This window comes from Esox lucius, chromosome 15 (assembly GCF_011004845.1).
Source record: "Esox lucius isolate fEsoLuc1 chromosome 15, fEsoLuc1.pri, whole genome shotgun sequence".
NCBI lineage: Eukaryota > Metazoa > Chordata > Actinopteri > Esociformes > Esocidae > Esox > Esox lucius.
The window spans coordinates 11382891-11396509 of record NC_047583.1 but is presented as its reverse complement, the minus strand read 5'-3'; the positions used below and the strand labels follow the sequence as shown (position 1 = coordinate 11396509).

General features: G+C 37.1%; 1 protein-coding gene across 2 annotated transcripts in view; it reads right to left on the bottom strand.

Annotated features, from left to right (window-relative positions):
* Positions 1-13610, bottom strand: part of nkx2.2a (NK2 homeobox 2a) — a 53732-nt gene extending 40122 nt beyond the window's left edge. Inside the window, exons 1-2 of one of the 2 annotated variants that reach the window (XM_020054396.3) lie at positions 13443-13610; positions 12338-12845 (exon numbers count right to left, since the gene is read on the bottom strand). In XM_020054396.3, coding sequence (XP_019909955.1) covers positions 12338-12362 — 25 coding nt within the window. In that variant the 5' untranslated portion in view covers positions 12363-12845; positions 13443-13610. Of the gene's footprint in view, positions 1-12337; positions 12857-13442 lie in introns of those variants that run through there. The other variant, XM_020054397.3, reaches the window with a different exon arrangement.
* Between the last annotated feature and the right edge of the window lie 9 nt (positions 13611-13619).

Genomic DNA, 13619 nt, shown 5'->3' with positions numbered 1-13619 from the left:
TGCATGTGTTTGAAAGTGTAGTGTGTGTATGTGTTTGAGTGTGTTCTTGGCCAGCAAGTCCAGGCTTGGTTGCAGTCCTGTCTGTCCCTACTCTATGCAAACATGTCAGGCATTTCACCACTCCTACAAGTTTAAGTCCACCATTTTAAGAGGTTAAAGTTAGGGCTTTATCCCTAATCATGTGTACACAGACTGTATGTAAAACATATTCATATTAAATCCAATTCAGAATCAAACACCTGAAACAGTGATATTGAAGTTTATGTAAAAGATTTTTACAAACGTTTAAGTGAAAATATTTGTTTCGCTGAGGTTGGGTATTTAACTCTTCAAATGTAATTTGTTGCTGTTTCTTGTCCAAATCTGTAATTAGTACATATTGGTTGAACCAAATTCAATAATGTAAATGTTGCATGTTCCTTTCGGTAACTTTCACCATTGCAGTGTTTGACAAGTAGTCAAGTATTGCTCAGGTGAAATCAGTGACCCTTACAACTTTTTATATACTGAAATTAATATTATTGACAACAAATAAAATATTTCATTATTTAATTTTCCCGTAAAATAAATGAATTAGAAATTAATCCATGGAGTAATCATCTTATTTTTCAAGTATCTGTATATGTAACAGTATCTATATCTGATTACAATGTTTGAGCTGGTACAGGAAACTACTTTTATATTAACATTTTGTAATTTGGTGGAGACTCTTATCTACAGAAACATACAGTTCATGCATTTACCTTCAAATGCAAGCAGAAACACCCACTAATTATTTAAGTATATTTTCCTCAATAAATTTGTCAACACTTTCAGTGCTAGAAGAAAAATATTTTTGTGCGGGTGGGGGGTAGGTAACTGATTGTAACTAATTAGTTACAGTATGATTGAGCTCAACCTGGGGATGAACATAAAAAAAAAAACGAATTGAAAACCCAGAGCTAGAAATACTGAACATAGTTGAGGTTAAAATGTATGTTAATCCTAGATTTCTCTGACGCTACACTTATTGGTGAACATGGGATGTCTAGTTGATTAATCCGTCTGTGTCTGGACGAACAGGTCTCCTTTGTACACCAGACTTAAATTATTCAGCTTTCAACAAATCACTGAAATGACAGACGACTACCAGCGTGAATAAATACCATTTCGGTAGGTCAGTGGCTCTCTTATGAGAAACATGGATGTGAGGCTCTGGCGGGAATAGACTGAGAACGCCCAAAGCAAACCCCCTTCCAGCACCAACTGGCATCCACACCAAGCCAGAAAGTACAGGACGTGTTGATGTGTTTGGCAGTGGTGCACTGTAGTCCTCACAGATACAAGACCAACTGGATGCTAGTGCCTTGCCTCTTGATCACCTGGGATTTTACACACTGGACCCATGGTTTGTATGTATGACAATGTTTTAGTCCTCATGTGCCACCAGTCAAAACATTTCTCTCTGGGGTCCAGTCTAGTGCTCATTACACCTAATGGGGGGAATGCAGGAGGGCTTGTGTTTTATTGTTTTCCAGCGTAGTGGATTTATTTCCAATGATGTCCTCTGCTGTGTGAAACCAAACAAATCAAATCATTTTAACTATCTAGCATTAAGGAGAATAAATACTAGATAGCAATATACAATACATACTTGGGGAATAAATACTATAGCAAACCCCACATTAATTATCTGTTCAGTTGTATTTATTGTGATTACAATTAGTTTTCAGTGTACAACACTAATAAGTTACCCAAATGCATTTGAATCAATGTTAGGAATTTTTTGTTGTTGAAGAAAATTATATATTTGTAACATCCCTGCAAACATTAACAAAAGTTGTTTCATATGAAAGACAATGTATGGAACCTAAGTGGTTAGCTTTGGTTCATCCCTAAAAAAACAAAAACATGATGGCAACCAATACATAGAAATTCAACACACACACACATGCACAAACACACATACACAAACATAACATTATATAGCGTTCTGTTCTGTTGTGACTAAACTCACTCTGTCTTTTGGATTCCGATGTCAGGACTGCACTTTTTTGCTGCTGGTAACACTGACGGATATTGAGCTTGGCTTCAGGAAGAAGACACACGGTTCTCATAAACCTATTAATCTTGAAAGAAGCAACTGTCAGAAAACATACACTGCCCCTATCCCTGACAAAGAAAAGGCCTGTCCAAGGCCTTGATTTCTGGTTTGGCGGAAAACGATATCACACTGCGTCTCAATAGCAGGCCTTGAATGTCCCAGTACACACTTTTCCAGGCTGGCTCTGCCACAGCATTCTTATGTGTACAAGGACAGCGCACACTACACATAACATACAATACATAAAAGAACAATGCTACAGAAACACATATTCTAAACTCATTATGCTGAAGGGCATTGCGCAATGGGGATTCTCCATCATCAAAAAGCTTCATAAAAAGAATTCCATTGTGCTCTCCCCAGTGGTGTTTTGTATGTGTATATGAACCAGTGTAATTTTTTACCTTTTAATCATTGATATGAGATGCAGTGGATTCACACTCCAATGTTTTTTTGTTTTTTTTAAGCAATAAGGAAAACAATTCAAAATAAAAGACAGATATCCTGCAACTTATTTGAACGCAACTTTTCTCAAAATGCATCACCCATGGTTGTTGAAGGTTATAAAAAATGTGGGCATGATTTCAAAGCCTCCATTCAAGCTTGTGAACAGCATGATATATTGTGTATAATTATACATCAATGGTAGAGTGCAATGAATGAAGAAAAATATTCTTAAAGGGTAATTTTACTTTTATATGTTAGATGGTTTCTCATGCTAAGATAAGTAATTATGGGTTTCTTCACATAAAAGTTTGGAATATTAGTTTGAGGGCGTACATCCAATTGATCATTCTCGTCAATGCTTCCTTAAAAAGCGCTGATGAAGATTTTCTCTAAAGCAAGTACCAAAGAAGTTAAAAAAAAAATCATAATTTTCATGCCACCAAATTAAATACAGATACAGTATAATGGTTGCTACTAAAGCTGTCAGACTTTAGAATCACTTACTATTATTGACCGACTTTGCTAGCTAGCAGAAATATTGCCATACATTTGATGACATGACAATGATGGCAAAGTTGACAAATCAGTAACTAACCCCTTTTAAAGTAATTCAACATTTGTCCATAAATATGGTTGTGTTGTCTGTAGAATGTTGATAACAATAAGCAGCCACGTGAAAAGGTATACCCGCTTGGGAAGTTGGGTATATCTAAGCAAAATTTAAACAAAAGTACTTGATAGATGTTATAAATCCTCAAACAAATCAACTTTATTAAACCATTTATTAAATGTAAATCAAATGTAATAAACTGAAATGCAATTTCATGTTATCAACCAAAATGCAAGTACACCACTACCTATACCATAACATAAAAATACAAAGATTATAATCAGGTGCATCAAAACAACAATCATGTAACTTGGTTCGGTCCAGATTTCCATAAGGGTCAGAATCTTGATCTTGTTCGGTCTTAACCATAAGATGTGTAGTAACATGTCATGCCAATATCAAATGAACCTCAGGGTATCGTTGAGGGATCTACGGTTCTGTTTCGCCACAATCAATGACAAAGTGCATGAAACTGCACAAATTTGGCCTATATAGGAGGTCATGAAGGAAGAAGCCTCTGCTCTCTGCTCTTCGAAAATAATAGAAAGTCACGACTGACATTTGAGTAAAAAATACTGGAACAAAGTGCTCTGAACAGATTAGTTTAAGGTGAAGTGGTTTGGCCACAATGCCAGACGCCATGCTTGCATCAGCAATCTATTCTTGTTCTGAAAATAGACTGACGCAGTCTGTGAGGCAGAGTTGCAAACAAAAAGCCATACAGTATCTCAGACTACAAAAGCCAATAAAAATAAAAGATGAACATGGGCAAAAGAACACAGACACTGGACAGAGGACGAACTCTGCCTAGAAGAGCAGCATCCCAAAGACGACTCTTCATTGTTGACACTGAGACTGTTTTTTGTGAGTACTATTGAATGAAGCTGCCAGTTGAAGACCTGTAAGGCGTCTCTTTCTCCAACTAGACCCTCTATTGTATTTGTCCTCTTGTTCAGTTGTGCACCGGAGCCTCTCACCCCTCTTTCTATTCTGGTCAGACCCAGTGTGTGATGTTCTTTGGAGGGAGTAGTACACAGTGTTGTACGAGATCTTCAGTTTCTTGGCAATTTCACACATGAAATAGCCTTAATTTCTCAGAACAAGAATAGATCATGTTTTTCCTGGTCATTTTGAGCATGTAATCAAACCCACAAACACTGATGCTTAAGATACAAAACTCACCTAAAGGCCAGTTTCATTGCCACTTTAATCAGCACAACATTTTTTTGTGGTGCTAACATAATCACAAAAGGGTTTTCTAATGATTATTTAGCCTTTTAAAAAGGTAAACTCAATTGGAAACACAACGTACCATTGGAACAGAGGTGTGATGGCTGCTGATAACGGGCCTCTGTACGCTTATATAGATATTCCATTGAGAATTAGCTGTCTCCAGCTACAATAGTCATTTACCACATTAGCAATGTCTACACTGTATTTCTGATCAATTTGCTGTTAGGTATATGGGATATTTTTTTGCTTTTCTTTCAAAAACAAGGACATTTTAAAGTGAACCAAAGTTTTGAACTTTTTGGCAGCTTACACCAGCAAATTCAAGTGAATGCACACAGAGCTAAAACTTGCCTGTCTCTGGGCAAGTCAGTTGGAAGCGATTTGATAGTAGACCGAGATAACACCACACCAACTTCAAAATATCCCACTGCCAAATAAGATCATCAAATAGGATAAAACATATATTGGTTAAATAAAGTACTACACCAGCAGTTGGTTGTAACCTAAAGATCTCAAACGTCATACACAAAGTAAATGTTATCTACTTATTTAGGATTGCCATCTCAGGCCTGGAACACATCATACCGATTTAAGCAAATATAGCTTTATTTGAAAACAATCTTGTATACAGAATATGTTAAGCCACATCATGACAATGCAAAAATGCAATTAAAAAATATATCTATATTAATAATCTATTTAATGACTTCAGTTCATATTGCTAGTTTGAAATAAATTCTGGTACAATTGCATCTAAACTCATGGAATTCTCCATTTGTAAGTTTGGAGTCCAACATGTGCCTTGGATTGTTGTCCTCGCTCTGGTCTACAGTATCTTGCCGAAGACATTCTTGTAGAGCTGGAATTCAGGTGCATTCTGTCCAGATATTCATGTAATATTCAGTTGAAATATGATCACTCAAACAGTATTTCTATTAAGCTTGCACTATTACATTTTTATTTTCAACAATCAGTTGGTGATGTTCATTCACAAAGCATGTGATTGATGATTCATTAACCTATGCTATGTCTTGAAAAATACACTGACTTATTAAATTCCATCTTTGATATTGAACTATAGTGTTTTTATCTTTTTAGAATACAAATGTTCTATTCTCCACAGACTTGCTTGCTCTGTGAGCCTCAGAAATCTGTGAGTAATCAAAATAGCTATTTTACAGTTAGTTTAATAGACATGCCTCGCTGATGGGTGTGTGAGAGTAACTTATGCACACACATCCACGAACATACATTCCTCTACACATGCACACGTGAACACACATGCTACTCAGCACGTTGTATTGTTTGTGTCTATGGATTTGGTGGCTTGTGGTGGGAACAAAGTATTACAAATGCGCTCAGTAAGAAAGGCTAACAAACTGTATAATACAGACGGAGATCAAACTGGGAAGGCTAACCATCAAGCCTGTTAATACATTCTGATTACTTCTATTTGAATCACAGCAAAAGAAAGAACACCTAGTTATATTTTCCTTGATACACATGCACCACGCATAATGGAAGACAGATTTGTCCCCGTTATTTTGCAACGCTGCTGTGGATGTAAGGGGCAGCCAACACAATAGAAAATAAACAACAAGGCATGAAGAGAACGATTGTTAGAGGAAATACTGTAAAGTTTGCTAAGCTATGCTTGTGTGGCGAGTGCCTTAGTTCACAACTAACTGGATCTTGAGATTCCCCTCTTTTGGGTTTAATACTTAAACTCTTAATGCCATAATTTGGATCCCATAGATTTCCATCAGCTGCTTAATTGGCTGCACAGGAAGAGGTCAGACGTCCTCCCATCCGAGTTACTGCCTTGAGTTGAACTGGTAATTCAGGTTTAATCAGTTGGTGGTGCAACACTTGTGCAATTCAATTTAGTTGACATTGGACACACCAACATCACACATAGACACATTTGTTTTTCTATCCTTGTGGGGACCTATCCTTGACCAAGCCATCCATGTTCCCTGTTCCCTGTCCCTAAACCTGATTTACCATAACCTTACCCATACCCTAACCTTTACCTCAATAACCTAACTTTTATGCCAAAATGTATCCTATCTAGAAAGTATACTCCTAAGAGTAAACCTAACTGGTCCTTCTTAAAGCTGAAAGTAACCTCAATACTAACATGACAACCAGTTGTATGTTTTCCCATATACCTAACCCCAGAGCCAGAACTCACATCTTCTCCAGTGGAGACCTACATAAAAAACATATGCAGACAGATTAATCAGGTTTGTCTATCTTTGTGGGAAAATCCAGTTCCTACATGTACACATAAACCCGGATCTTGTTCTCACAAACACACATACACATATCCAGCACTTTATTTTATTCCCAGTAAAAGAAATACAACATGAAGCAGTGACATTTTAGTCAACATTACAAGCTGTGCACAGCTTGGCAAAGAAAATGTTTTGAAGTTGTGTTTTTAAGATGGAGGACTTTTTTTTTTAGATGTAATATATTTGCCCAAGTCAGATTTGTATTGCAGCACATACAGCCCAAGAATCAAAAGGGATGTCGATCAGTACATGGATAGAAAAGTCTCCAACAACATGTAAAACACTCCTTGCTGTACACAAGACAGGGTTTATAAAGGTCATAAGCAATTAGCCAACCTGATAAAAGCTGGCATGTCTCACATGGCACTGCACACTGACTCTTATTAGAAGTGTACAGAAACCTAGAATGCAAGTCTCTGGGCCATTAAAACAATGTGCTGCTCCTTGCCTTCCAAACCTTCTGTAATAGGTCTGCAGGCACCAGCGTCAGCTGCACAAGGAAAACTACACATCACTTCTGCATCAGACATGAGGGGAAAGGAGGGTAGGCCAGTAGTGTGTGGGGATGGGGGATACTTGTGTTACAGCCCCTCCTCAAAACATATCCTGGGAGGATGTTGTTTTCCTCCAATCACAGATGTTATTTAGATTATTGCTTGTAAAAAATAAATATTCAAAGTTTAGCATAATATATGATTAGTTGTAAACACGAGGCACATTTTGAGCGATTTTGGTCAGGTTTTCGAACGGACGCCATGATAGACTTCATTCACGATGTTTAAAACAGAGCTGTAGCCTACTTATCGGAGTAACATGAATTGTAATCTACACCAAGTTTTATAATATCTGTCCCAGTTTGATCGTAGTGTGCTAAATGCACGCTATGTGTACCCTGTATAACAGTTTCCACATACTGAGGTATGAGATCACACAACTCAAACACTAAATCAAAACTTGAGGCACAACGGGTCTTAAAAAAGCACCATGACCCATTCAGCAGAAAAAGGCAAATTGAAACCATATCTAATATAGCCTAATATAATATTGTGTAGGGCTATACTACATTGAATTAGAATTTATCACATCTGCATTTCAACATTTGAAGGCCAAACGCACAGAGTATTTTTTATTCATGAAAAGGGTATCTCAACATGATGATTCCAACATAGTGGATATGTGTAAGTTATCAGGCTACTTTTGGAGACACAGTGAGTTGTGCATAATGTGAATCATGTGATAATAAGTGTTATGTTTATATTTAACACGCATCTTCCACGCAAGGCACAGACTCAAAGAGCTCCATTCTCCATTTTCAAAAGGCCATAATTGAGAAATTGGTTGTAGGCTGACTAGAAAATGCCCATTATAGTAGGTTAAGTGAGGTCGTGGCAAAAGCAATTAATTATGACTCTAAAAATATATCATATGTTTTCCCTTCTGTTTTCCTCATGGGCAACCTCGTTTTACCAAAACCCAAAGACAAATGTATTTATTTTTTATCCTACGTTTAATTAATACAGGAACTATAACGAACATCGAAGAAGTCTTAATCCCAACAATAGAAGTAATTTAAGGTCACTTCAAACCAAAATGAATATGAATCTACCGTATGCACCATATATTGTGAGGATAACGTCTAGAAAAAGTTTATTTTCTTTTTGTTTAATGGTCCATTATTATTTTCGATTCTAGATAACTTCCAAAACGAAATAGAATCGAAAAAGCAATGTTTAAACAAAAGGTATATTACCACCGGTCATACCTATCATGCCTTAGAATGACGAGCTATTTTTCTTACAAGAAAACTTGGAAGGGATTAAAAAGGCATTATTAGTTATTATGTTCAGGCACAATACACACACTGAGAAGGTCCGTTGAGAATTTGCTGCAGTGTTCCCAAGAAACAACTAATAGGCCTAATAATAATATTTGGAATAATAATAAATAAGAGTTTAATACAGCTTTTCAACTGACAAATGTCGCTTAACAACTGTAGAAACAAAGAAAAACTACAGACCTAAAGAATCACCATAATGAAAGGACCAGGATGCAGGTCAAGCGAAATAGCCGCACAAGATTGTAACGTTTCAGTAGGACAGCGAGCAGGTGTTGCGCGAATATGTATCAATACGTATGCCTACGTGTGGGAGAGGGCTTGTGTGTTCCTAGACCCACAAACGGACTTGCCATAAGGCAAAACAGACAACTGCTTAAGGCCTCACATTATCAGGCGCCTCGTGAATTTGGCACGATTCATGAATTATTAATAAAATGTACACACACACATATTTTTATTCTCCAATTCAGAGACGCAGATCCTCATCTCAGAAAGAAAGAATGCAATTGATAGACACTGCAACGAACTACTCTTTGTGTAAACAGTGAACGACAGACAATTGCGCATATCGCATAAACAGCTGCGTTCCACTGAGAGTCGTTCACATGCCGATTGTGGCAAGAACTTGACTTTTTTTCAAAGGTAGAAATGTCAATATTGTTTGGTTCCTATTATCAGTAGAAAGAGAACTATGTGAGTGAGGAAGAGATGTGCTAAGTGACACCAGTTCAGGTGCTGCTGTTCTGCATTCAGCTTCGCAGAGCACAAACCGCTTTAAAGGTGTACAGACTACCCAGCATTTGGTAGAGGTAGGTTACATTCTAGAGGTTTATTTGTTTCTCCTCGTGATTACAGAATACTGTTATTGATTAGTATAACTAAGGATTGCTTTCTCTACTAGATAACGTGTTTTAATATGTTTTACTTTATATTTGACTTTATATAAACATGTATTTTCAGACGTTCATGTTTTTTTTCATGCCTTAACCGTGGTGACACAAAGTCCATAATTTTGCAGAAAGCCATGCTGCAGCGGAATAAAGCTTTCAGACAGTCAGTATGTGAAACACCGGTTTATAATACAAGATCAATAGTCAGGTCACATGTCCATTTAGAATTATGAAGACATTCTCCTGCTGTAAATCATACATTTATTTTATTGTTTTTTGTTTTGCACAGGTAGGGGTTGAGGGGGGCTTCAGACAGGAATCGGCCTCAAGCATCCAGATCACTGTCTTTTGCTGACCACAGAGAGTCAGGACACCTGTTAAACGTCCCATCCAAAATACAGCACTGAACACTTCTATTCACTGACCTGTGGAATTGGGATTTGAACTTCACATCAAAGAGAAGAGTGCTTCTATTGGTCTTCCAACACCAGTTTCAGCAAAATGTGGTGTCCCATCCAGGGACCGACCAGGACAGACCCTACCTTCAGAGGCAAGTCAGCAGTGGGATGCATCAGGCTGGTATTCTGTTAGAACATGATCGTGTCCACATTCTGTTTGCGTCTACATTTTGTGACGTGTGTCGACGATCAAAAGATGCATTGTGATCTGATTGTAATCAGATCTTATACGTGCAAACCGGGTTAATCTGGTCAAGATTCGAAAAATATGTAGGCAAAGCACGCATGTCATCTTTAGGTTTAAGTAGTGCTAGAAAGATGGTGATGGAATAAATGGCTTTATTAACGCTGACTGCCAATTTCAAACATTTTCCAGTAGGCTATGAATATATTTTTATTACACACTTCATTAGTTTTCATATCAGATCTTTCTGAGTAATCATCTGATTCGTGAAAATAACAATATTTAAAAAAGTATATTATAGTTAGCTTGTCTGTTACAACTAAGCCTTAAGTCAGCTGAGATCGTTGTTTGATTACGTGTGATGCCATGGACTTAATCAGATGGTACGACCTCCACTATTTCTAGCCACATCCATAAGCCAGCTGCGTGCATGGTGTTTAAAGCAAAAGGAATAAGAACACGACCATTCGGCCCCATAGCTACAGGTAGGCAAAATTGAAGAAACCGCAATTTGGACTTCTATAGCATCCCAAATGACAGCTCCATAGCTATTCATTGATGAGGTGTTGAAGTGTATGCCAAACTGACTAAGCGCACAACAGCTTTCTTCGTAATGGAGGGTAACAAAAAGCGTGTCTTTGCTAAAGAGTGGCGCAGCTGTAGGCCGCGGGCTTGGTTGTGAGCATGCTTATTGCAAAAGAGCAGGACAAGGGTATTGGCCAATACATCCGTATCAACAACAACTTTTAATTTATCATTTATAGATTGTCAATGAGAAACCCTAAATATTTGGCTGATATATTTCAATGGAATTATCCCAGAAGTTATTTCCATAGAACATTCATCCATAAGAGACAAGAGTATTTTTTAGGAAAAAGATTTCCATAGAACATTTCCATAGGGCATTAAACGAACAAAGGTGTTCGTTTAATGTCCCCCTAACTACTGCATATAAGATAAGCATTTCTGTCAACCGTTAGAAAAACCCAAACGATATCATGCCAAAGTTAACAATGTATGGTCTCACAACCGGAATTCTGGGAACCTCATAATATTTGAGGAATTCGTTTGGTTTTGGCATGTGACTTCTGCAGAACAATACCTTCCCACTATACCAGACAGACATCATTCAAAGCGTATTTAGGCGCTTGTTATCAGGAAAATGGACGAGAAATTTTTCATACACCAGACACCAACCCACCCCGTTAATCCATTTTTGAGCTAGTCAAAGCTGTAAACATCGTCGTATAATGCATTTTAAAGGTGTTCTAATGTATTGTTCAGTTACACAGCAGGTTTAATTACAGGCCTACAATCTCTCTATCTCTACACTTTAATGACACACAGTTGTGTATTCTATGATTATAGTTCTCCCAATCCAAATATTTTAGTCACCATTATAATTTTAAATTGAGCACTAGAGCTTATTTGTATCACTGAATCGATTATTACATTATAATAAGAAGTCTAGTCTACATTTGCTTTTGAAAAAAACTTTAACCTGATTAAAGTGTTGGACTTATAGTCAACATGTATTATATGTAGCCAACTGCTTAATCAAATACGCCTACATTTGTTTCTGATTCTTATGTTTACCATTTGAAAATGCACTGTATAATGCTGTGGTCAAGAGTATAATTACGTTGTTAAGCATTACATGCGTAGGATCTACGCTATTAGCCCACATCAATATTTTAATATTGACAACACCAAATGTTTGGAATCTCTTCCCTGGTTACATGGAAACGTTTTTCACCAGGATGCTTTCATAAAAATGCAATACAAAATGTGTATTTTTGACCATATATTTAATTGTAATTTATCGTGCAGCCTATGCATCTAAATATGTAATTTTACAATTCAATTATTCATTATACTCTTCCTCATCAAAACCGTTGTGGAAAAATATTTTAAACACTCATGCATAACGGAAACATTGTAGCCTACATGTTATTGTTCCAGTGGTCCTCGTGCAAGGCATATGCAGAGTTGTGTAAGAGGCTGTTAAAAACAGATGGAGTTTGCATCTACATCAAGCTGTAATTCCTGTTCTATCCATATGAGGGAAAGTTGGTGTTCTGATCCGTTCTTGTGGATTTAGAAAAGTGATTTGAATAGAATTCCGAAGCAATTACAATAAGTCAACACCACAGAAAGTATAATCTGTCACGTAATCAAAAAAGTATAGTCTAAATAATGGTCAGTTTATTGAGAAACGTTCGATTTGGTATGCTATGCTTCACGTGTGATTTAACGCAGATAGCAAGGAGCAGAGCATCATTATCACATTAACTGTACCTTCACTGTAATGAACGACCGCCATCGCTTCTTATTTCTCCACAATCCAAGGTTGTTGTGATGACCCAACATGATGTTTTCCATGTGTCTTCATCCATTCAAGACCTGTAGTGAACTGCCCAAGAGAGAGGGGATAGTGACACTGCACCTTGTTACCGCTGGGTCGACTGTTAACTTTTACTAGTGACATTTTGCAAGCTTATAAACGATACCTTCTTAACTTCGACAGGAAACACAGAGAACATGCTGTGAATGCTCGCCTCTGGAATTCAGTCAATACCCTATAGTCTGCGAGCATAGCAACTCACAAAGGTATCGATTACATGAGCCCTATAGAATGTTTGATGCTAAGGATGGAGGTGTAAAAAAGGCCTTACTAGTTAGTGAGTCTGGATTGTAATCGAAACTTCATGTGACACCTTTCTGTGAGCCCCATCGTCTTCTCTTGTCCCTCCTCTTATGGCGATCCGATCACTTCATGAGCATCAGCTCAGCTCCCAGGTGTGGACTCGCAATGCACCAAAAATATACAATAATATTATTACTATTAATAATAATAATACGAGTTAAGATTGAAACGGTATAGTAATTTTGACGACTATTGTAAAACAATAGACACTGTAGTTCAAATTAAAACGACGTATGCCAATTATGAGAAACAATAAAAACGGATAGTATGAAATCTAAGCAATCAACTAGATGCAGTAACATATGTTTGCAATATATAACTTTATATTACAAAAATAAGCAAGATTTGGCTTAACATTTGGAAAATAATGGATGTCCTTTCCTTCACAATCTTATTTGATATTGTACTTAACGTATTAACCAATACGTGCGCCAAAAAAAATTCGTCCTCATATGTCAGGTTCATTACAGATTATGTAGAAATGAAAGCTGATCTTGATCAAAAAAAAAAAATTAAATTAAACTGTTGTTGGATTGGGAAAAAACAAACATGTCCAAATAATGCACGACAGGCAGAAATACCAATACATGTTTTGGTGGATTCGATTTTTATGATATTCTGGTCAAAAGACGAGAAGTTGCTATACTACACAAGTGGAAATGCCTACTAGAAGTTGTTCTAAAAGCCCAAGCTCACCTCGTTTGAAAGAATGTCTCCCATGGTTTACAATCGTCACTCCATCTTTTCTATTTACCGTCATGTTGGATAAAACGTTCCCCTCACTCTCCCCTATGTAAAATACCCAGAGAGATTGAATTGCACTACCCGGATGGTACATGCGTGTAACAGCCTATCCACAGTGAGAACGGCCAA